The following is a 22353-nucleotide window of genomic DNA, read 5'->3' as shown; positions in this document are numbered from 1 at the left end:
TTTTTTTTTTCGGTTTCTATGAGGCAAAAATCATCAGCAAGTCAAAACCCGCGCGCAGCGCAGGCCGGATTCTTTTGTCAGTGTGTTTGTGTGCACACTGCAGAAATACACAACATATACTTAAAGTATACTCATCTTGTGTATAAATCTCACTAAAAGTCTAGAGATGAAAACATCTTCTAGAATAATAATAAAAAAAATACAGTAGAATTGCTTTTAAAAAGAAATACAGCAGAACATGTTATCTCAAGACACACTTGTAGAAGAGTGTTTGCCAGGAGTTTTGATCAGTGGTCGTTTTCAGGAGGTGGCGCGTGATTCCAGTTGGGTTAACACAGTGCTGCATGTTCAGCACAGCAGACTCGCCATGCCGAACGGGGTGCAATCACTGAACCACGCAATCTCTTATCAGTGATATAATAAAAAAAAATAATAATAACAAAACAAAAAACCCACTCGGGCCATCTGTGTTACACAGCAGCAAGAGCAACCATACAATCATTCATTTAACACAGGTTAACTGTGCGAGTGCAAGCTAGAAAAGAGAGACTGAAAGCAAACAGGGATTGATTGTTGCTTATGTTTGTGCAAGTCAAATTTTGCATAACTGTAGATACGCTGGAAATACATCCTGACAACTTGTTTTACCCAAATCAAGCTGTGAGAATAGGCATGGACCGGTTACAGGTATTGAGTTATACCAAGGTCATAAAACCAGCTAAAAGCCTTTTCATTAAGTCATTCCTGCAGTTTAAAGTCAGGAAATACCAGAAAAATTGCTGGGGTGATCAGATTTTCTCCAGTTGCTTGGAAAAAAACTCTGAACCCTCCACCACCTGTTGCTGTGCACTGCTGGTTAGGTGGCTCAAAGAAGGGGTCCTTCATTTTTCCCTCACTCACAAGAAACATCAATTTGCTTGGAAATATTTCAAGTTGCAGACAATCACAGAGTAAAAACTCAAAGAGCTCCACCCATCGTTCCTTTGACAGGAACGTTTTAAAAGCTACAATCTGCGAGCTGCAAGTGCCGTTTCTGTAAAGCAACCAGTGCAGGCCGTACTGGAGCAGGGAGCCCCACTAACTAGCCAGTTAATATCAGATTGTTATCCTTATGTTGCTCTATTAAGAGCGCAGCAGCAAAAAAAAAAAAAAGAAAGTATTACTTAAAAAATACACCTAAATTTAGCAGGTGGATATTTTTTGCTTATCAAAATTAAAATACATTTTTACAACAGTATTAGTATAAACTACATAATTTTAGCAGCAGTAAGAATGATTGCTTCTTTTTTGCTATAAATAAACAAAGTTCATGTTATACAATAATTTTTTGTATGTAAATACCACAATACTGTAAAACTCAGATATTAAGATTACGAAACCACGAGGACAACAACCCGGCCCATGCCTATCTGACAATATTTTAAATTTTAAATGAAAAACACCTGCTTGTGTAAAATGAACACTTCAAATACCCTTTAAAAACAAACCTTTAAAGCATCTTGGCCATATTTTTATTTGGAAAAACATGACGTTCCTTCACCATCACTTACATGAAGCACAGCTTCTCTGTTAATTGTGGTAGTCAGGATTTTAAAAGTGAACCCTAAGGAACAACATTTCACATTCAAACTTCTAGATTTTCCTCTGATATCATAACTCTGTGACTTTTTAAAATTACATTAAGCATAGCAGAAATCCAGTCCAGGAGCTTTTCTCCAAGTTTCACCATGCCCACCATTAAAACACAGAGCCGGGGCATCCAGAATTCACTTTTCCCTTCTTTACCCTAAAAACATAGAGAAATCTGATATTTTTCATATTCGGGATGTGTTTAGGAAAGATCTCAGTTTCCAAAAAAAAAACGTCTAATGAGTTTGAAAGTTGTAAATCACCAGTGTAGTATTTCCTCTACATTCATCTCTAAACAGAACCATTATATATATATTTTTATTCTCTACCTGAAAAGGCCTTAAAGTGCTTCACTGTTTAATGAGGAAATCTTTTCTTTCTTCATTTTTGGAAGTGCTGTACGGGGGTCTTTGCTAAGAAACTCTCCAAAGATGCTCTACAATGCATCTCCTTTCTTACATATAGATATTTATATATATATGTATATATATATACATATATATATATATATATATAGTACATGACATACATGATGAACACTCCATTTAACACAATGTGAGAAACTGTGATGGTGCAATTCTGCTCTTTACTTTTGGTTCAGTTTAGTTGCGTAACGTTTATTTTCATGCTTTTATTGCACCCAAAACAGACACTTGAAATAAGAAGAGGGAAATTACAATAATCTGGATTACAGGGATAGTTTGGCATTTTGAGATGTGTCATCATTAATGCATTTGTTGTTTTTGATCAGTTAGAATTTAAACTTAAAGAGGATTTGAAGGATTCCGATTTTCTTTCCAAATTACTATCTAGTTATTAGCAATTCCAGATGTAGAAGTGGTTCAAACAAGGAATGCTTTTCTCAAAATGTCAAAAGATTCCTGTTCAGCAAAGAGAGGTCAAGCCACCAGAGCGGTGACAATGGAGCTGCTTACAGAGGGCGAAGGAAGGGTTTTCATCCAAAATATTACATATCCATTTAAATGAGGAAAATCATCAATTTCTTCACTCAATTAGGACCTTCTTCTAATAAATATTTTTTTAAAAATGTGTTAACTTCCACAACCAATCACTTTTTGCAAAAGCAGGAGTTCATTTTGTTTTCAGATTCTGGATACATCACTTTGGAACAAAACTCTTCTAGTGTAAACTGGACCCCGGTGGGACAATAATGCAAGGCATTATCCAAAAGACGTTAGCATTCAAAATAAAATAAAGGCAGTCTGGCTGCAGAGAGCCAGAAGAGGAGAAAAAGTAAGAAACATACGAGTGTGGAATGGTAAAAATGTCACACTTTCCAGTACACATGTGTAAGCACACACAACGACACCCACACACACACACTCTTTCTCTCACACACGCACGCACACACACACACATAGGAGCGCGAATATAATCGCGCAAATGCAGAATCATACTTGCACACTGGACATGTCACAGACATATCTGGCATGCATTTCGTAGAAGAAAACACTTTTCAATAGAAACTCTAACTTGTCTCGAGCTCTGAGAATTTCTCTATGTACATAAATTAACAATAAATATAGGTCATGTATTTATATATATTTATATTGAAATATATATTAAATAGTGAAATATTCTTATATATTTCAAATATATTCATAGAATGTTTTCCAATTTGAAACATCTGTAAAGAAATTTCATCACAGCTTAGTAATAAAACACGTAAGAATGCAGTTCTCCCTACTGGCCTGACTGCAGAGTCCCCAATTTAAATGTTAAGTTGTGTTGAAAATCGGATCAAGTCCTAACGGACTAATACATTCCACTTCATCAGGACGAGGAGACGTAATTGTAAGTAGCGGTTAGTAACGATCTGATTGTTGTATGCTGATAAGACAAACTGGGTTCTCAGCAATCCACAGATTTGTAACATTTTGACAGGCTGGCCTGACAGGGAGCCAGCCCTGACAGGAACCATGTGGACCAGGTTCAAACAAGGAGAGCGATCAGTAAAGCTGACCTCCTGGCTAGAATACCAGTTGTTTTGTTGAACCTCTGCTCAGATCACCCAGAGATTAGTTAAAGGGACGCTACAGCACGGACTTTGAGGGACTGATTTTGTTTTTGGAACAGTCAAGAGATGCTTAAGACTCAAAAAGACACCCATGTCCTTTGACTGGGTCTCTCCTTTTCTGGTCTTTTTTCTGACATACATCGACTGGAACTGGACCATATTGACACTGAGGACTGTTGTCTACATGCATGCAGTGGTTCCTTCTTTATCTCGGAGACTCTCCTGTTGACATGGCTTACAGTAGGATGCACTTGAAAATAAAAAGAGCTGAATGGAAACGTTTCCCACTGGTGTAAAGAGCGAGAATGTCTCGCGTCTTCCCATGATGCCACAGAGATGTTGGGAATACCTCCAACACTCCCCTCTCTGGGTGCTCCAGAAACTACTACTGTCCTTTCCTCTGTGTCTTTGGACCCGCTCACCGTTGGTCCCGCCCTGCTGCTGCCTCCATACGTCTTGACAAACAAAACAGGTCCTTATATTGCACGGCACGCCCTCATGGCCTTGTGGTGGTGTGTCAGTGGTAGCGACTTTTCTTCTCCTCGGTCTCGGAGCTGTAGTCCCTCAAACCAATGCCTCGCTGGAGGTTCAACAACGAGTCTTTCATCTGAAGACGAAAACACCAGTGTGTTAAAGACAGGGAAAATATTATGAACTACAAACATCTTTTCAAACACAATAGTCAAGCTGCATTTGAACAAATCTGATATATGGATATTATAGGCAGAATTACTGTTTTTTGGGGTCTCAAAGCAGACAGATTACAATGCATTTCAATAGTTTTCATGTGTTTTGCATTGTGTTAAGTTACAACCATATGCTTCTAGATCAACTAAAAAAGCAGCTCAGTTGGTGTTTATATTCAGAACCAATCATTCTTATAATTGATTCTTAACAGTTTCTCCAAAGCATCACACTGCCACCACATTGCAACACTGTGAGGATTTTGTATTCAGGCGGATGTACAGTGTTAGTTTTCCTCCACATATAGGATTTTGCATATTAGCCAAAGAGTTAAATTTTGTCATGTGACAAAATGTAACTCTCAATTTATGGGGGTGGGTCACTCCAACCCACCCCCATATGGTTTGTGGTAAACTATTGACCTGTCAACAGGCTCTCTCACCTGAGCTACGGATTTCTGCAGCTCATCCAGAGCTACCATGGGCCTCTTGGTTGCTTTGCTCATTTATTCACAAGATTGTGGTTGTAACAAGAAAAAATATGAGAAAGCTCGAGGGGTGTAAATAATTTGTAACACACTGTGATTCAGATCTAGCCTCAACAGATTTTTCAAAAATACTTGTAATTGTGAAATGGCAAATTTTAATGAGCTGCAGAGAAATATTTTCAGCTTCAGGCATCTACGAATTTTTTTTTTTACATAAAAACATGCAGATGAATGTTGTCAATAAATAAACCTTAAGTTGTGCTTAAAAACAGTCATTTTCATTGTTAATTTTATGCAATGTTTATAATTTCTTAAATTCTGTGCAGTGTTATTTGTTTAATGTGTGTCCAGTAAGTTGCAGCAACTGGTCATCAATCCTTGTTGAACTTCATGTTTCACATCATAGATAATCTGAGCTGCAGCATTTAGAAAGAAAAGAATTCTCAACTTTAAGGTGCAGCAGTGAAGTAATAACAGACCTCCTGTCTCATATTCCTCCACCAAACTCAGGTCCATAGAGACTTCGTGTTTAGTGAAGGGGCCGTTTAACCCTTCAGCTCCAGTTGTGTCAAATTACAGCAGCGCCAAGCGTTGGACATTTCTCATGGATTGAAGCTCGTAAAACCCCTTCTTGTGTTGCAGTACCTGGTCCAGCAGAACTACTGACGACTTTATGATTTCTCTCCACTTCTGCAGCTCGGCGTCGTGGTAACGCTGCTGCGCCTCCAGAAGTTGGGCCCACTCCATCTGGGTCTGAGGCAGCTTACTGGGAAACACACACACACGCGCACACGCATTTAGGCTTCAACATGAGGGTGAAGCCACTGAAGCATGATTTCCATTTGGAGTGACTGCCAATAAACAGTTCGGTAAATTGTTTCAGTAAGCCCAAAGCTATTCACGGGTAATTTTAGAAACAGTGTTTTCCTGTCACATGAGCGGCCATATGGACATAGTTTAGTCTGTATGTCTGAGAGGGTGTGTATGTATATGGGGGTGTGTTTGTGTGTGTGTGGCAGACCGTGGTGAAAATAACAACAGCAGATCTCTGCTCAGCCTCTCTGCTGATTGGGTTTTGTGTCTCGCCATGAAGGCCATTAATCACTTCGCACTGCTTTCACAAAAGACTTCTGTGTGGATAATAAGCATAAGGAGAGTGTGGATCCACGCCGACGTACCTCTCCTGAAGTCGCAGACTTTGCCATGTTGTTAAGGACTGAGCTGAGTACTCAAGCATCCAAAGCTTATAGAAGAGCATCATGTTGAGGAACACCAGCAGGACCAAGCTAATGAGGGCAAGAAGAAAGGAGGAGCACAGTTAAAACTCTGCTTTTCATTGGAGCGTGTCACGACAGAGCTGAATCACTGATCTGAGCCACGTGAGTTACTGAAAAATTATAGCTCTGTGCAAAAGCCTCACATCATTTCTTGTTTCTCTATATTTTTCTTTCCAAAGAGAGAAGATGGGGAACAATTTAAGTTCAGCAGAAGATCTGCCTCCTTATCTATCAAATTGATGTGTAACATTATTAATGCGTGTAAATAATCAGTATCACCAGGGAAGAATTTAATCACATAAAGAAGTCAGGAGATATTAATCAATATTAAGATTTATTTATTTAAGTTAAACTTCACTACACATTTAGCGGTTAAATTTATCATCATTTACGCTAAGGGATATTTTCAAGTTATTTATTTAATAAAAATAGTAGGGATTCAGTGTGGCGTAGTAGCGTGCTCCCCACCTTTCTGTCCTTCTTACCTTGAATAAAGAGTGCCACAAAATAAAAAATAAAAAAAAACAGGAAACATAAAATAAAACAAACATTCTATCACTAATTCTAAAATGATATATTTCATTTTTAAATCACATTGCTTAAACTCATGAGCCTTAATTTTTTGGGGCTGATGAGCCCCAAAAAATTAAGTACAGTACACACTCACTGTATGCCTCATGATCAACTGTAAGGTTCCAACAAGGAATCGGGTCGTGACAACACTCAACTTTTATAACATGATACATATATATTTGTCTGAATTTGTGAATTCACACTCTAGGATCTTTATGAGGTACGTTGGCACATATTTAGAGACATTCAGACAAGACTTAATTATATAAGGCACTGTTAACACTAATCTAAAAGGTTCGTTATGATTGTCCAACAGAAAAAGTGATTAAATGAGAAGTGAGAAAAAGTATGCAAGATAATTCAAATTTGTTCACAAAAACAAAAAATAAAAGTGTGTTTCAAACTCATCCTCATTTACAATTGTAGCCCTTAATAAAGTTCATACAATCAACCACCGTCAGGAGTCACCTAAGTGGAACACAGAGCGCTCCTGCTTGTAATTTAATCTTTTCCCAGGTTCAATTATTCTGTAACTCCGGAGGAGATACAGGGATTGTACGGAGAGGGTCTTGGAGGAGATCTGGGTGTTTGTGGTCGCTATTATTGGAAGCATAAATATAAAGAAACAAGAGCTGGGTTTTTTTTGCACAGTATTGCATGTGGCCCTGGCTAACAACAAAACATATACCTGACACAGATCCTACAGATGGCAGTGGGAGGAAAAGGAGAGAGAAGTTACACAAAGTAAAACAGTGATAACAGACATTGTGTGCATCACCTCTACATAAACAACATTTGTTTGAATATGCAAAGTGTGCAAAGTTTTTAGGCAAATGAGTATTTTGACCATATGATCATTTTTAGGTATATATATATTTTTAACTTCAAGCTGGATAAATTTCAATGCTTATTGTATTAAAGCTTAACAGTGGATGTGTATCTGTGCAATGAAGGGTCGGGCCTAAGGAGATCAACACCCTATTAAGATGTGCATAATTATTAGGCAGCTTCTTTTATTTAAACAAAATTAGTCAAAAATGAGACTTTGAAAAGTCAAAAAATACCCAAAGTCTCCCACAGCACTCTTGGAATTGCTGGAATATCGAGGTGTGATCACAGAACCATCAAATGTTGCTTTGTAAATGGAAAGAAATGTTTTAAGAAAAGATGCAAATTAACAGCCAAGAATTTGAGAAGAATCGAGTGTGAAGCATCCAGGATACCATCATCTTACAGTTCTGTCATATCTCAGAACTGCAACCTATCTGGAGTCCCTAGAAGTACAAGATGTTCAGAACTCAGAGACATGGCCAAGGTACAGAAGGCTGAAACCCAACCAAAACTGAACAAAACGTGTAAGCTGAAATCTCTACACTGGGGCAAGAAATATGACAAGTTCCTCTTCCTCACCTGACCTGAATCCCTTTAAGAACTTGTAGGCATTTGCTAAATGGCAAATTTACAGTGAAGAAAAGCAGTCCACCTCTCTGGGAGGCTGAGGTTTTTGCTTCAGAAAAAGATGGTTGCCAACAGATCAAGAAGCTGACATACTCCATGAATGGAAAGGTTATCGCTGTTATTGAACAGCAGAAAAATCAGAGCCTGTGTTGCCAACTGATTTTTTTTTTTAAGATGTCGGAAATATTTACTGGAAATTTTTAAGTTGTTTGTTTATAATTCTCACTTAAACAGGTGAAAATAAAAAAGAAAGATGGGGAAAAAACTGAGTGAAAATGTGAGTTTTTTTATTTAGTAATGGTAGTAATAATTCTGTGCAATGGTTGGACAATAATTGTGCATATGTAGATATTTTCTTAAGAAAGCCAAAACCTGACTTTTACTTTCTTAAACTTTGGTTCATGTTTTAGATTTATTAACATTTTGATTAACTAAGAGCACTGTAGTTCTTTTTTAATAGAAGTAATCCTCAAATATAAGACTTGCCTAATAACGGTGCACAAAGTGTTATGTGTGTGTGTGTGTGTGTTTGGAGCATACACAAAGCTGATAATGAGCAGCAGTTTGGAGACGCTGTACAGAGCCAGGCCTCCTGGCAGGTGAGGGTGTTCTGGACTTTGATGCCTCGTCTGTGTGGAGCCCACCACATGTTTGATCCTCTGAATCACTTCCTCGTCTGTCGGCGTGGTAACAGGACTGAGGGCCTCATCCAGGTGTTGGCTTCGCATGTGGGGGAGAGGCCTCTTCTTCCGCCTCACCGTAGCGTTCTTCACCACCTTGGCCTTCGGAGACAGCTGGTGGGTCTCCATCAGGAGCTCCTCCAGCTTGGACAGCTCCACCTCTGAGGGGAGGTAGAAAACGTCTGTCATGTCAGGATGGGACGCGATGTGATATGAGGTGGTTTCATTCTCTCTTTTTTGCTGTAAAACTTAGCAGCAACACAGAAACATCTGTGTCCATTTTCAGGGATGAACTTCATGTGACTGTAACTTATTGGTGTTTGCAACTCCTGCCTTACTCTGGAGAGCAGCCCTGTGCTCTAATCAAGCAAACCAGCAATTAACTGCAAGTGGTGTTTAAACGTGCGGCTTATTTGTCAGAAGTGAATTAATGTCGGCAGCTTGTGCCTCTGGGTTAGGGGTTAGGGTTAGCAGCTTGTGCCTCTGTCATCAACATAGGTGGATGTTTGTCTTGCTGCCTGTCTGTAATTGTTTACTCGAGCTTATTTGCATTTGAGAACAAATAGTATTTCACATCAAATCTGGATTTATTTATTCTTGTAGGTCATTTTGCAGAGAGGGCTTGTCATTATTTCAACATGAAGCAAGGCTGTATTTTCCCCAACATTAGCGCAAAGGTAATTTTAGTTCCATAGTGCAGATTTTTTTTTCTTTGATTTTTCTAAGTTGATTCTCTTTCTTTTTGGCTTTTCTGACTGTTTTCCTTATATTCACCAAAGAGCAACAAGCGTCAACCCAATTTCAAGTTGCTTTCTGTTTTGACTGAGCTTGAATGTTATGTTCATAAAAAGTATCCATACCTCTTGAGCTTTTTATATTTCAACCACTACCTTCAATGCATTTTGTAGGGATTTTATGTAATACATTGACATAAAGTAGAACATGATTGTGAACTGTAAGGAAAATAATAAATGTTTTTCTTTTTTGTAATTTAGTTCCTTTAAAGCAATCCCCTCACAATAAAACTCCCTTAAGCTGTAACCTCAATACTAGTTTGAATCCATAACAAATATGTGTCAAAAGGTGCTTTTGTCACAAGAGAGCAAAGTTAAACTTTATGACCTACATGCACAACTTGCCTGATAACTAACCCAGCATATCACCCTAAACACACCATGGTGAAACACATGATGACAACATGATGGTGTGGGGATGTTTTCCTTCAGCGGGGTAGAGGCCAGATTAGTTTTGGGAGGATAGATGAAGCTAAATACAGGCAATATTGGAAGAAAACCAGGCTGCAAAACACTTGAGACAGAGGTGGAGGTTCACCTCTTAGCAGGACAATGAAACTAAACGTAGCCAGACCTAGAGTGGATTCATTCAAATCAAAAAATTTTGATGTGTCAAAATGATCCTGTCAAAGTCCCAACCTACCGTATATCCAAACATCTGCAGCAAGACTTAAAATTTATTTTCAAAGCTGCTTTTCATCTCTTGTAACTGAGCTTCAGCTAATTTAGGCTGACTAAAATAACTAAAAGACTTGTTCTTTGATAAGACTGTTTAGCCATTTTGTTGTGACATAATCAAATCAACTATTTAAAGAAATTTTTTCCTTTCACAACTATCCCCATTTCATAGGGTACCAATTGATGTTTAGTGAAGGAACGACTACAAAACAAAAATGAAATCACAAAGCTTTACCCAGTTGGCGAAAGTTCTCTTCGAGTCCACTCCAGAAGTTTTTCTCAATGAATCCTTTGACCAGCCCCCATGGCTGCTTTCTGTACCTCAGCTCCGTTGAAACACTAAGAGAGAGAAACACATTTTTATGATTATAAAATAGAAATGTAAAAGCAGGGCAGGAATAAAAGTCTCCAAAATAAAACGAAAGTGCTCACCGTAACCGACACTTGTTCTTGGCCACCCGTGTGAGCATGTAGCGGTTGAGCGTGTAGAAGTAATCATGGTAGGGCACGTCGTGCGTAATCACCTCGGCGTCGATGATGTAGCACTCACTTTCCTGACTGGCTTTGTACAGAGTCTGACAAATCCAGAAATGTGTGTGTTGAATTTCGTTCATGGGAAAAAAAACAGAGAGTTTCAAGAGAAAACGTCTCTGCATCACCTGCGTTTCTGTGACAGTGGCGGTTTTTGGTGCCAAAGGGTTAGACAGAGAGATGGTGTACATTATCACTCTGGTCTGGTTTCCTGCCTCCTCCTTCTTCCACGGGTGGTACACAATATCTGGATCCAAAAATGACAGTTTTCAGTTTTTTTTCTCCCTAAAATAGGTGCATCAGACGAATTAAAGTCAGGGTTACTGACCTGAGAAGCGCCTCTGCTCCATGAAGTCACTCATAAACTGAGACTCCGTGAAGAGGATGTCGTAGAGCTTGTCCACACTGAACTTGTACACCTCGTTGATATGTTGCCTGCCATTCAAGTCTTCATGGAAAGCCTGCACCTCACCTACATAGCAAAGGACCGCAAAAACAAAGACTTTTATACTTTTTTGTGTCATGTTCTTTTTGCTGAGTTTGAGTTCAGTACCTACCCTCGTCGTGAGTTTCTGAAGAGTCACTGAGCTCAGTGGGGATGTCCTCATTGTCGTTAAAGTCCAGCGAAGGTGAGGGGACGGGACCACCAGGCCCGCTGGTGTCATTCTTGTCCTCCACCACTAGAGGCACCGTCAGCAGCTCGGCGTGCGGTAGGCAGTCTGCAAATTCTTCTGCGGGAATTTCAAACTAAAAGGAGAAAAATGGTTTCTTAGCTTAAAAGATGTTTCACCCCATCAAAAAAATTCTCTCACAGACTTAAAATAATGTACTTGCTGGTGGTAAAACCCCATCAGGGACTTACAGTGATGGTTGTGTCATGGTTTCCAGGACTTGGGAGCGAGTTATTTGGGATAACTTTCTTGTGTAGTGAAGGAGGACTCCCCTCAGGCTTGGCGTCTGCACTGTTCTTTGTCAAGTTGTCATTGTTTATCTCGTTCTCTTCATTGGGAATCTCCTCACTGAACCTGGGGGCAACAGAGAGCTGTGATTTACTACACTCACTTCCTTATCTTTGAAACATCAGCTTCTTTTAAAATCCACAACATGTCCAAAGCTGTATACAGCCCTGTTGTTTTGCAAAATCTAATGGAGGAGCCTGAACCGACTTATGAGGAGTTTTGAAAACTGTGCTTTTCAGATCCAATTAGCGGTTATAAACAATTCATTTTCAGCCCACACATCAGAAATGACCCAGAACTCATGATTCATTTTCTTCACTTAAAAGTATCTGGCCCTGCTTTTGTCCCCCACACAACCCTGTGTGTGCCAAAGTATTCACCACTGTTGATTTAAAATGGGTTGGGATTGATATGGTAAGACCATGAAGATGAGGACAAAGGAAGCATGGAGAGCTGGACCAGGCCCTATGTTTCAGTGGTTTTATGGACAATATGCAGCTGACAGGGTATACAGAACTCTGTTGTGTTATAAAAGTCTTCTCTAACTGCTCAGAAGAATCCAAATAAAGCACAAGAACCAAAATGGAAACCATAAATAAAATGGATTACAAAGTCTTTAAACAAAATTGTCCTCCCAAAAGTAAATGTAAGAATATTTCAGTCCAGGTTTAACTTGTCCAAATCTGGTTTTGTCTCATTCTAACGTGATTAAAATAATAAAACAACAACACAGTTTTACTCCAGTTGTTTCTAAACAAATCAGTGCTCAGAATTTTCCAACTCTTTCAGTTGTATCTTTAGCATTGTTAGTAGCTAATGGTTACCCAGTCAGTATTTTCACAGGGCTCACAAATAATTCATATCTTGTCTGTCACTCTATCATCCCTTTTTGTAACCAGACAACCAACAAAGGGCAACATAAAAGAAATTGAAAGTAGTTTTGTAAATGAATGTTATTAACCAAAATATCCACTTCTCTCCCTAGTTAAAAAAAGAGATATAGAAACAACAGAGTATCAACCTTAAAACACTCTCTTCCATTTCCAGGCTCCTATTAGCCTAAACTTATTTCTCGAGATAGCCATGCTAACAGCAACTTAACCCCCCTTTGGGCTTCAGTCTAGGAGAAATAAGGAAGATGTCACACCACTTTTTGCTAAGTAGGACTTCCAACAAGCTCTATATTTTCTTTGTTTTGGGGAGTGAAGTCGCAAGATGTAAATATTTAGAATGGTGGCAGTAGTTATCTGTGTTTTATTGTAGACGTACCCCATGGTGTTGAAGTCGTCATCAGGAGGGACATAATCCTCGTCGTCACTGGTTAGGCCCAGCTCGTTGCCATAGCATTGATGGACAAAGTGCCAAAGTTCTTTCGGGCAAAGAGGCTGCAAAAGATGCAAAAAGTCAAATGAGGAATGTGGAGAGGTCCATTCACAGTAACACATGTGAGAAACAGCAGTGCAAACAGTGTATGGTATAAATGTTCTGAATAAATTAAGTAACTTATCTAAAAGTTAAAACATGTTTGAGACATTGGAGCCCTTGGCAATGTCTCAAACATGGGAAGGGCCTGTTTGACATTGTGAAGTTGTTACTAAATTTCACATTTAGTAACAATGTGAAATTGCTACCTTCAGAGGATCATCAGTCATTTGTCTCAATTCACAGTAAAAAAACCCAACAAAAAACTGAAAACTGAAACAAACAAAATATTAAGTATTTAATATGGCTTTGTGTTTAGCAAAGTCAGTGCTAAACACACTGGCTTTGTAAAACATACCAAAAAGAAAAATCATTTTCAGATCAAGTTGATGTAACATTTATGTAATCGCCGCATAATATGCACACCTAAAACAATACCTGGGTTAGGCTGACTGACAGGGAAGCATGGCCCCAACAAGAAAGCTGTCAGCTGAAACAATGGAAAGCATGATAAAAATCCTACAAGAAGGTAAACTGACACGAAGTGCGGCAAACGAGCTGCGTCTGGAAATCTGGAGCAAGTGAATATGAATTATGCACTTTGCACAGGAAAAGTATCCAGTTAGACTGATTGATGTCAGTGAATGAGGACAGAAACAAAAAAGCTATGTATATATGTCAATGAAAAGCAATACAAATAGGCATAAAGATGAGTCTATGTTTGAGACTGAACCATATTATGAGATTTTTAGAAGTAAAATATAAATAAAAGCCAAACTAGAACCATAATTACCAGCAGGGTTTCCCCCGAATGTATTATAAGCCTGGCAGGCCACCAGGCTTTACTTGACCCCCAACCAGGAAAAGCATCCTTTTTTAAAATTTATTTTAATACACCAGTAATAGTGACAGCAAAGAAGAGTTAAGCTATGCTTATATATTGTAAAACATCAGTAACCTTTAGCAGACAATTATCTAGTAAAAAAGATAAAGACATTTGATTCTACATACAAAACCTACAGAAACACTAGTTTTATTGAGTGCACTGCTATATTTTCTTTGTTGTTGATGTTTTATTTCCACAATTTTCTGTCAATTCTTAATATTTTTTAACACAAAAACACAGTGGGGCAATTGGTGGACTTCCATAGCACTCCTACCAACAGGCTTAGCTAGTTTTCTGAGGGAAACCCTGACCGCCTAAACAGAGAAAACCACAGTTCCAAGTGAGCTTAAGAAAAGCTGTCACGGACTGACTGGATGAAAGGATGATTCTATGAGAAATAAAAAAGCCAAAGAGATGGTGCTGGAACATCTGTTTGATAGCAAACCTTCAAAAACATTTAGATGGCTGTAGAGAACAAACTAACTTCCACAGTCACCAATGACACTGGACTGCATGACCTGTACAGGTGCAGTGCAGATGGTAGTCATTACCTCTATAGGAAATACACAGCTGGACACTGAAGTTTTAGACATTTTCCTGACTCCATCAATCCAAGGGATGTCTAAGGCAATTTTCAGTGTGATAGTGAATCCATGCACTAAGCTGGGAACATAAAAGGCATTTAGTAACACTGCCATCGAAAAGTTTCAACCCTGACTAGAAAAACCTAGAAAAAAATATTCCTGCAAAGGTGACCTGTTAGCTGCTGAAAAATGATTGATAAAGAATATAATTTCACACACACACACACAAAACGATTCATTAGTCAATTTCTTAATCTGCTTGATCTGAAAAGAGATTTATCATTTATGATTTAGTTTTTTTTTTAAAGGTACGTCTTTCAAAGCCAGGATATTCGGATCTTTCTTTGTCACGTCAGTGATTAAAATTTTTGATAGCCCCTCCTGGCGCTCCCGGAAACCCCCCAACTAATAACTAAAAAATTACTAAAGCTCCTCTGAGGTTTGCAGGTCCATATTACATCTTTACCAAGGCTTGTAGGATGAAAAAGTGGATATAATTCATCTACCTTCTCAAGCAGGGCATTCTGCCAGAGTCTGAACATCATCATGTAGGTCCTGTCTCTGGCTCCAAATGAGGTAAAGAAGTGCTATAAGGCATAGAAAAAAGACTGTTAACTAAAGACATTAGTTAGAAAATAAAAATCTAAAAAATAGTCACATTATTTTTCAATCCCTTTGTCAGCTTAAGTTTTACTCTTTGCTTGTGGTATTCTAGACTTACTAGGAGCACCTATCAGTGTTTATAACATGCCCCCCCTACTGGTGATAAAAGACAAATCATTATGCTGAGTATGAATGAAAACGTCCTCACCTTCTCACTGTCTGTGCAGACCTGGATGGCATTGGGAATGAGACGAGCAGTCTTCTCTTTCGTCATTGAACAGATGTCCTTTAGCCGCACTGTCAGCTGAACACACAAGCACAAATTATACATCTGCATACACACCCTCGTTCCGTGGTATTGACAGTGATACCACAAAGATGCATAAACAGTGTTCGGTCGTACGAGAGTTTCCCAGCGAAAGATGTTGCTATAAAAACAGATCCAGTTCTCAGAGAGGTAGAGCCGTCCCTGCAGGAGGATGTCCCGCTGAAGAGCACAGGAGTAGTCTACAACACACACACATGCAAGGGTCAAAATGTCAAAGAAAAGATATTTGCTGTGCAAAGCTAACAAGAAAAATAATGCTCAGTAAAAAAGCAACTGAAATTCAACATACAACAATTCAACAAAGGCAGACCCACAAGAAGCTAAGACTTCTTCATTTTTATTAAGTTTACAGCACAGCCAAAAGTCACTAATCTATTTTACTAACTTATGGCTAAATGCTGAACACATTTGTTTTTCCTTAAAATGCTTCTCTTTTATATTTGTAACATTTGCTATTTCTGATTAAATAAAATGTAGGATTTCATTTGATTCAATTGTTGTATTTAGAAATGGAAAAAAAACTCCAAAATCTCCATGGTCAAGAAAAAAAAATCTTTAAAAGTAGCTATTGAAAGAAATAGGACAATCATCTCACGAAGAGAAACATAACACCAAGTGGGACGTGAGTTGTAATTTATCAAAATGACGGAAGACGGCTGGTTTAAAAAAAAAAAAAACAGCCAAAGATGGAAAATTTTCGGTTAGCACGAGGCCTGCTCCCACTGCCTGCTATATTATTTGAAGGGAAACACTTTGTTGAATTATCTGCCATAGTGGTTCTAGATGGAAACACAATGATCAGATTAGTGACTTTTGGCTGTGCTGTAAACTTAATAAAGACAAAGACAAAACTGGCCATTTTTAGCTGATCTAGCCTTAAACATGTATTTGCTCAAAGTACTACATATTAAAAAAGCCCTAAGCTAAAGCTGGACTGCAATGTGTGAACATGCTGAGGTATCTGCTTCTAGAAAGTGGAAGAAAAAGTAGGTGAATTTATTGGTTTCAACATTTTTGCTGTGGTGTGCAGTACATCTTGCAGGTAGTTTTGCAGATAGTTGCCCAAACTATCAATGACACTTTTTATGGAGAACAATACATACATTATAACAATTCAAGCAATTTTGCAAAATTATGTAAAGGACTAACTTTAAACAAATTAATTCAAATGCTGCTGGATGGTGACTCTCTTCACCAAGCTCATATATTTTGCAGCTTCAAACTGTTTTTTTATATATATATTTGTTCAATGATATATATTTTTTAAAGTATTGGATATATTTTTGTAACCTAACCTTGTTTTAAACATTTCCAAAGTTTTGTCCCTGACCCGTCTGTTATGTTGTTTGGTCTCCATTGTGCTGTTTGTTCAATAACCTTCTCCAACAAATCCCTCAGGCCCTCACAGCTGTGATTATTGTTTATACTGATCTTAGCTATACAGAGCTGTGTTTATACTATTTAAAAATCAGGTGAATCCTGAAACAAACTGCTTTGTAACTATTTTTAGGGACTATTTTTAACTTAGGGATATTAGAGGAAAATGACCACCACAATTTCCAGGTTTTTAGCGTAAAAACCTGGAAAGCGTTTTTCCACTTTCCACAAAAAACCAATACTTTTTCTTCCATTAAATACTTATGCACTATTTTGTACAAATAAATCAAACATCACTGTATAAATCAGTTCAAATAAAAACCTTATGTCATGGAATATGTCTGTTGAGTGAGGATTTATCATGCTTTAATTACAGGGTGCACCCTGGCAGTACTCAGATGGCCTCAGTGTGTGCTGTCCACTCACCCACAATGAGCCTCTCTGTGTCAGGGAGCTGCTTGAAGAGTTTCCTGAAGTCCTCATTGCGCTGCTTGTATGTCGGGCTCAGCACCTGCAGCAGCAGCAGAAACACCACACAGACACACATCTAAATGCTTCCCAAACTCTTCCACTCTCATCCTCATGCTCAGTCACAAGTGGCTGTTTGCTTCTGCAATACAAGCGTGTGAGACAACCTGGTTAAAACCACCCACAGCTTCTCTAAGGATGTATGCCTTTATTTAGTAACGCCTGGACTTGGTGTCTGTGGGGGATTTTTACAGGTGGAGGAAATGGAAAGATAGTGAATGACAATGAAGGAATGTTGCCCAAACTATCTGCCAGGCTGCGTGATTCTTGATGCTGAGGAACAAGGCGACATAACGGACAGCCTGAACATACTCAGCGGGGTGATGATTGTTTTGCAAGTGACTAAAGTTTTCAATTTAAAAGTTAAACTATCTGATTTCTGACAAACAAACTTCCATGAATTGGGCTTTTATTCAGTGGAAATTTGACGCAGAATGTCAAACATTGTGGCCTAAAATGCACAACAGTTTTTTCTCCCTTCTAGGAAAACTTTCCTCCAATCCAAGCCTGTGTGAAATTTCCAAATTTGCTCCATAGAGAGAGTTCCTGGAATCTGTGCCAGAGGCTTCCCATTTGGCAGGAAATGCTCAGGAAACCATCTCTGACAATGGAGGAAGGAGAAGTTTACTCAAACAAAAGAAAAATAAATTCCGTCTTAGGAGGGATGCACATATCTTTGGTTATTTATTTTTCAGTTTGAGGTTTGAGACTAGGAGGTAACGTAAAATACTGCTCTGATTGTGTGAGTGATGACTGTCTAATGAACTGTGCACACCTTCTTTTCTGCAGCCTTTAAAAATGGCTAAACACTCGTAACACAGTTGGAATATTAAGTCAGCCACAAAGCAACCTGATGATGTCTATTAACAACAGACCTCTGAGCTCCAGCAAGATTCCAGCAGATATGACTCATAACAAACCCAGTGGTTTTATTTAGTGCCTGGGAATTAGTACTGAGAGCTGCGCTTAAAGAAGTAAAGACAAAGTTTGTTTGCTGACTTAATCTCTTGTGACTATGTCCATTTGGAGCTTTAGTACTAAAGCCAAAAGAAAAGGGTACTTTTCTGCTTGCTGCTTACAAGTGGTGGTCAACTTACAGCAGGAATATCCTCATTGTCCCACTCTGGATCCTGGAGGTCCGACGCAGCCCATCCCCACTCCCAGCCCCACTCCCCTCGAGCCGGATCCTGCAGGAGCCACCCTGCCAGCGCCTCATCCAGCTCCAGCACGGCCTCCCACTCCGACATCGTACCATCCTCATCCGTTTCCACATTCATTGCGCCCGCTCAGTTGTTCTGGGTGTCTCAATGCAACAAAGTTGTGGGTCTCCTCTGTCACTTACAGCAGTAGAGTAGAAGTCACGGTGTCCGCACCCTCCCACCCCTTGCTTTTCCTTTTGGTACCAATCTCCTTCAGTACTGAGCAGTGGACACTCAGAGCTCCAGCCACATGATCCGTGTATTACTCTGTGGTTCTGCCGAGCTCTCCCGCTTCCTTTCACACACACAGGGAGAGGAGTTATGGCCGTTGCCCTCTAGTTACCCCAGCCAACAAGTCCTTTATTATCATGCCGCGAGCGTTTTCCTTTTTTTCCTGCCTACTCTCCCGTGTGAGTGTGTGAGTAGAGCATGTGTGTGTGTGTGTGTGCGGCAATGTCCGTTTGAGTGCTCTGTAATCATTGTTTACAAGCGGCAAAGAATGATGAAAGTTTACTTTGGAGAGCGGTCCCGTTCAGAAAGAGATTCTGCTGGACATACAGAAGCTGAGAAGAAGGAAAGCAGGTCAGAGGAACGCATAATGTTTTCTGGCTGTTATGGTATGTGTCGAGTCCATTTCGGTGTCTGCTCAGAAAGGTTGCGTTACTGAGAACAGATGTGAACATAACCTACAGTTACCTCCATGTGCAAAACAACACTGTTAATATTAACAGGTTCTGGAAACGGGTCATGTCCCACAGCGAAGCCAACCCTTTTTTAAATACTATACACATAGATTCAAAGCTACTTCAGTTCAAATCTAAGCCAAAGGCAGTGGGGGTTATAAAAGTGCTTCTTCCCGCCTTGGAATTGATAGAATTCCCTGTTTTCCTGATACTTGATACCCCCTCTGAGAAGATCTAGGGCACTCACTGCTTCTAATTTAGGCACCCCTTCAAAACAATCTGAGAGCCTGTGGCCCAACTTTTGCAAACTTTAAACTTTTCAGTAGACAGGAAGGTATGGAATAGCTCTGTAGGTCTCAGAGGCTTTTACGGAAAGACCAAAAACAAACAGTTTGAATTCCTGTGCCTCCTGCTGGATGAACCAAATGTATAAACAACTGGATTCTTTTTAGCTCCCACATTCAATTGGACAATGAATAAAAGACTAATGTAAGTTGGAAGATTGCTTAAACTCTTTGCGTTGGCTAAATTTGTCTGTGAGGATTCATTTCTCAAAAGTTTGTCGTGCTGTTGTCTCATTTTTTTTCTTTTCCTCTTCTTTAATAAACATGGCAAAGAAAGGGGCCATTGTGATGGATGCCATGTCCAGAATTCAAGTGATTGCACCAGCAGAGGGATGACGTACATCTGTAGATATATAGTGTGTATTGATCTGGTTTATTATTAACCTGCTGAACAAACAGTAGGGGATGCAGGAGACTGGTACTGAAATCCAGGGTGTGAACTGGAGGATCGTGTGCTCATCCCAATAAAATATGGGAATGTGTTTCAGTCAGTAAAGAAGGCTTGTTGATTTTATTAGTGCAGATAGAAACTGCTGTCATTAACATTAAATTCTAGTCTCAGTGGTTTTACTGCTTGTTGGTGTTTGTTGTCTTGATGCCAACAGTCACTGCAACAAACATGTGTAAATGCAAACCAAACAAAGAGGAGAGAAATGGGCTGATATTAAATTTTAGAACATCTGGCTGTTTAATCCTAAGAGTAAAAGTGATAATGGACGTCAATAATGTTGAAAAGTGGTGCACTTGCAAGCATGCACTCACAGGCTGACATGCAAATAAAGTACACCAGTTATAGACCTAGAGACAGAACGCTGAGGAATATAATAGAAATTGAAAACAGATACTGTATACACACTAACAGTAAATAAATATGTGTGTCTTTTTATACAAATGGTCTGACTTTAAAATAGACTAAACCTTTTCTATTTGAGATTATTTAGGAATACCACATTTGCGTTAATTTGATAAATACCAGACTAGAAAGCAGATTTTTATTTTTTTTCTTAGAAAAAATGGTTTTACTTTCTGGATATTCAGAGGTAAAAATACATTTCCTCAAAATTTGTTACAAAGGCCTTTAAACTGTAAGACCTTACTAAAATGTCTGATGTATCTTTCTACAAACTTCTCATAGTAGTTTGTTTGAATTTTTGAATCTATGTGTATCCCAAATGGCACTCGAACTTGAAGATCACCAAAGTGACGTCTAAAAAATATGTTTCAGTTCAGAACCATATACATGGTTGAATTTTTACAGGAAGAATTAGGGTAAAATACATATATACATACAGTATACACAGACTTAAAACAAAGAAAGCAAATTTGTTAAATTCACAGGACTTGATTTGCGGTAGTGCTATTAGTGCTATTTGTTTTGTGACTAATATAGTTAGCCAGAGCAATTAATGATGTGAATAATTGAAGTTAATACTAGTTACAGAACAATGTCAGAATATGTGTCGCTTTTATCAGAAGTTTAGTCCAATCAACAGGCACTCTAATTTGTGTGTTGCTACCTGCTATATTATACTATACTATACAAGAATGAAGTAAGAGAAGTTCATGCTCTGAAGGTCAAGTCCTCTTGCAAATTATCAGTGGGAAGACTTTTGGATTTTCATTCTAACACACCAAGACATTGTTGTGTCATGTCAATCTGGATGGAGACAAGCCTAAGCTCAAACCACCATGCATCATTCCAATGGCTCGTCTAAAAGTCCTTCCGGCAATTTGCCGAATTGTTTAGTACAGCAAAGTGCTCAGTGTGTTTGTTGCCACCTGTTGCATGCCACAAATGGAAGGGTGGTTGGAGACAGACGTTCAGGTGAGTCCAAAAGACCTTCATATACAAATCAATTTAAAATACTATATTTTCATTAGAAAAAGAAGTTGTGCAATTAATGTAACTTTTGTTGGACGATGGCTTAAACCTGGTTTTTCCAACATATCCCAATAACTTCCTCCAAATTGTGGCTTGTAGTTGGCAGTAACAACGCTAAGCAAACTTAGTGGAATGAGAAACAGGAAGTAGGGGTATGACAATTTCCCTCAGCTGAAAAATAGAGACAGAGAAGGATATCCGGATTGCACAAGAATACAAGTCATGCTTACTCTCATGATGTGCTGTCTTTCATGCTGGGAGAGAGAGGAAGAACGTACACACAGGGAATAAAAATAAAGAAAATAAAAAGGGGAAGAAATTGCAATAAGAACACTCCTGGATAATGTATGACTTACAATTGCCTAGAAAATGGTTTCACACCCCTTCAACACATTTTCTCACGTTACGAGACTGGGAAACAAACAATGTATTTCATCAGGAACTTATGTGAAAGACCAACATAAAGTGGTGGATAAATGCAAAGTGTAAATAACCTGGACTTTCAATTTTTTGCTACAAAGGAAATTCAAACAGTGAGTCACAATTAGAAAGTTCCATTTAAATTAGACTGAGTCATTTTAACACATGACTATCGTTTAGCCTAAAACCTATTATTGTAGCTCTGGCTGTACAGTCATGGCCAAAAGTATTGAGAATGACACAAATATTATATTTTCACATGATCTGCTGCCCTCTGGTTTTCATGTGTGTATGTCAGATGTTGTCATC

At 38.8% G+C, this 22353-nt stretch overlaps 1 protein-coding gene across 11 annotated transcripts in view; it reads right to left on the bottom strand.

Moving 5' to 3' along the window:
• gramd1b (GRAM domain containing 1B) overlaps window positions 1-22353 on the bottom strand; it is a 116879-nt gene continuing 94526 nt past the window's right edge. For 7 of the 11 annotated variants that reach the window (XM_023352084.1, XM_023352086.1, XM_023352092.1 and 4 more), the window contains 17 exons: window positions 21855-21878; window positions 17415-17499; window positions 15687-15790; window positions 15492-15587; window positions 15187-15267; window positions 13058-13173; window positions 11692-11854; window positions 11387-11576; window positions 11158-11301; window positions 10958-11076; window positions 10731-10873; window positions 10534-10637; window positions 8687-8987; window positions 7377-7388; window positions 6017-6124; window positions 5484-5604; window positions 1-4274 (listed from right to left, as the gene is read on the bottom strand). In XM_023352084.1, coding sequence (XP_023207852.1) covers window positions 4185-4274; window positions 5484-5604; window positions 6017-6124; window positions 7377-7388; window positions 8687-8987; window positions 10534-10637; window positions 10731-10873; window positions 10958-11076; window positions 11158-11301; window positions 11387-11576; window positions 11692-11854; window positions 13058-13173; window positions 15187-15267; window positions 15492-15587; window positions 15687-15790; window positions 17415-17499; window positions 21855-21878 — 2001 coding nt within the window. In that variant the 3' untranslated portion in view covers window positions 1-4184. The remainder of the gene's footprint in view (window positions 4275-5483; window positions 5605-6016; window positions 6125-7376; window positions 7389-8686; window positions 8988-10533; window positions 10638-10730; window positions 10874-10957; window positions 11077-11157; window positions 11302-11386; window positions 11577-11691; window positions 11855-13057; window positions 13174-15186; window positions 15268-15491; window positions 15588-15686; window positions 15791-17414; window positions 17500-21854; window positions 21879-22353) is intronic. The other 4 variants (XM_023352088.1, XM_023352089.1, XM_023352085.1 and 1 more) reach the window with 3 other exon arrangements.

This window comes from Xiphophorus maculatus, chromosome 18 (genome assembly GCF_002775205.1).
Source record: "Xiphophorus maculatus strain JP 163 A chromosome 18, X_maculatus-5.0-male, whole genome shotgun sequence".
NCBI lineage: Eukaryota > Metazoa > Chordata > Actinopteri > Cyprinodontiformes > Poeciliidae > Xiphophorus > Xiphophorus maculatus.
The sequence above is the reverse complement of the archived record's forward strand: the minus strand, read 5'-3'. Positions and strand labels throughout refer to the sequence as shown.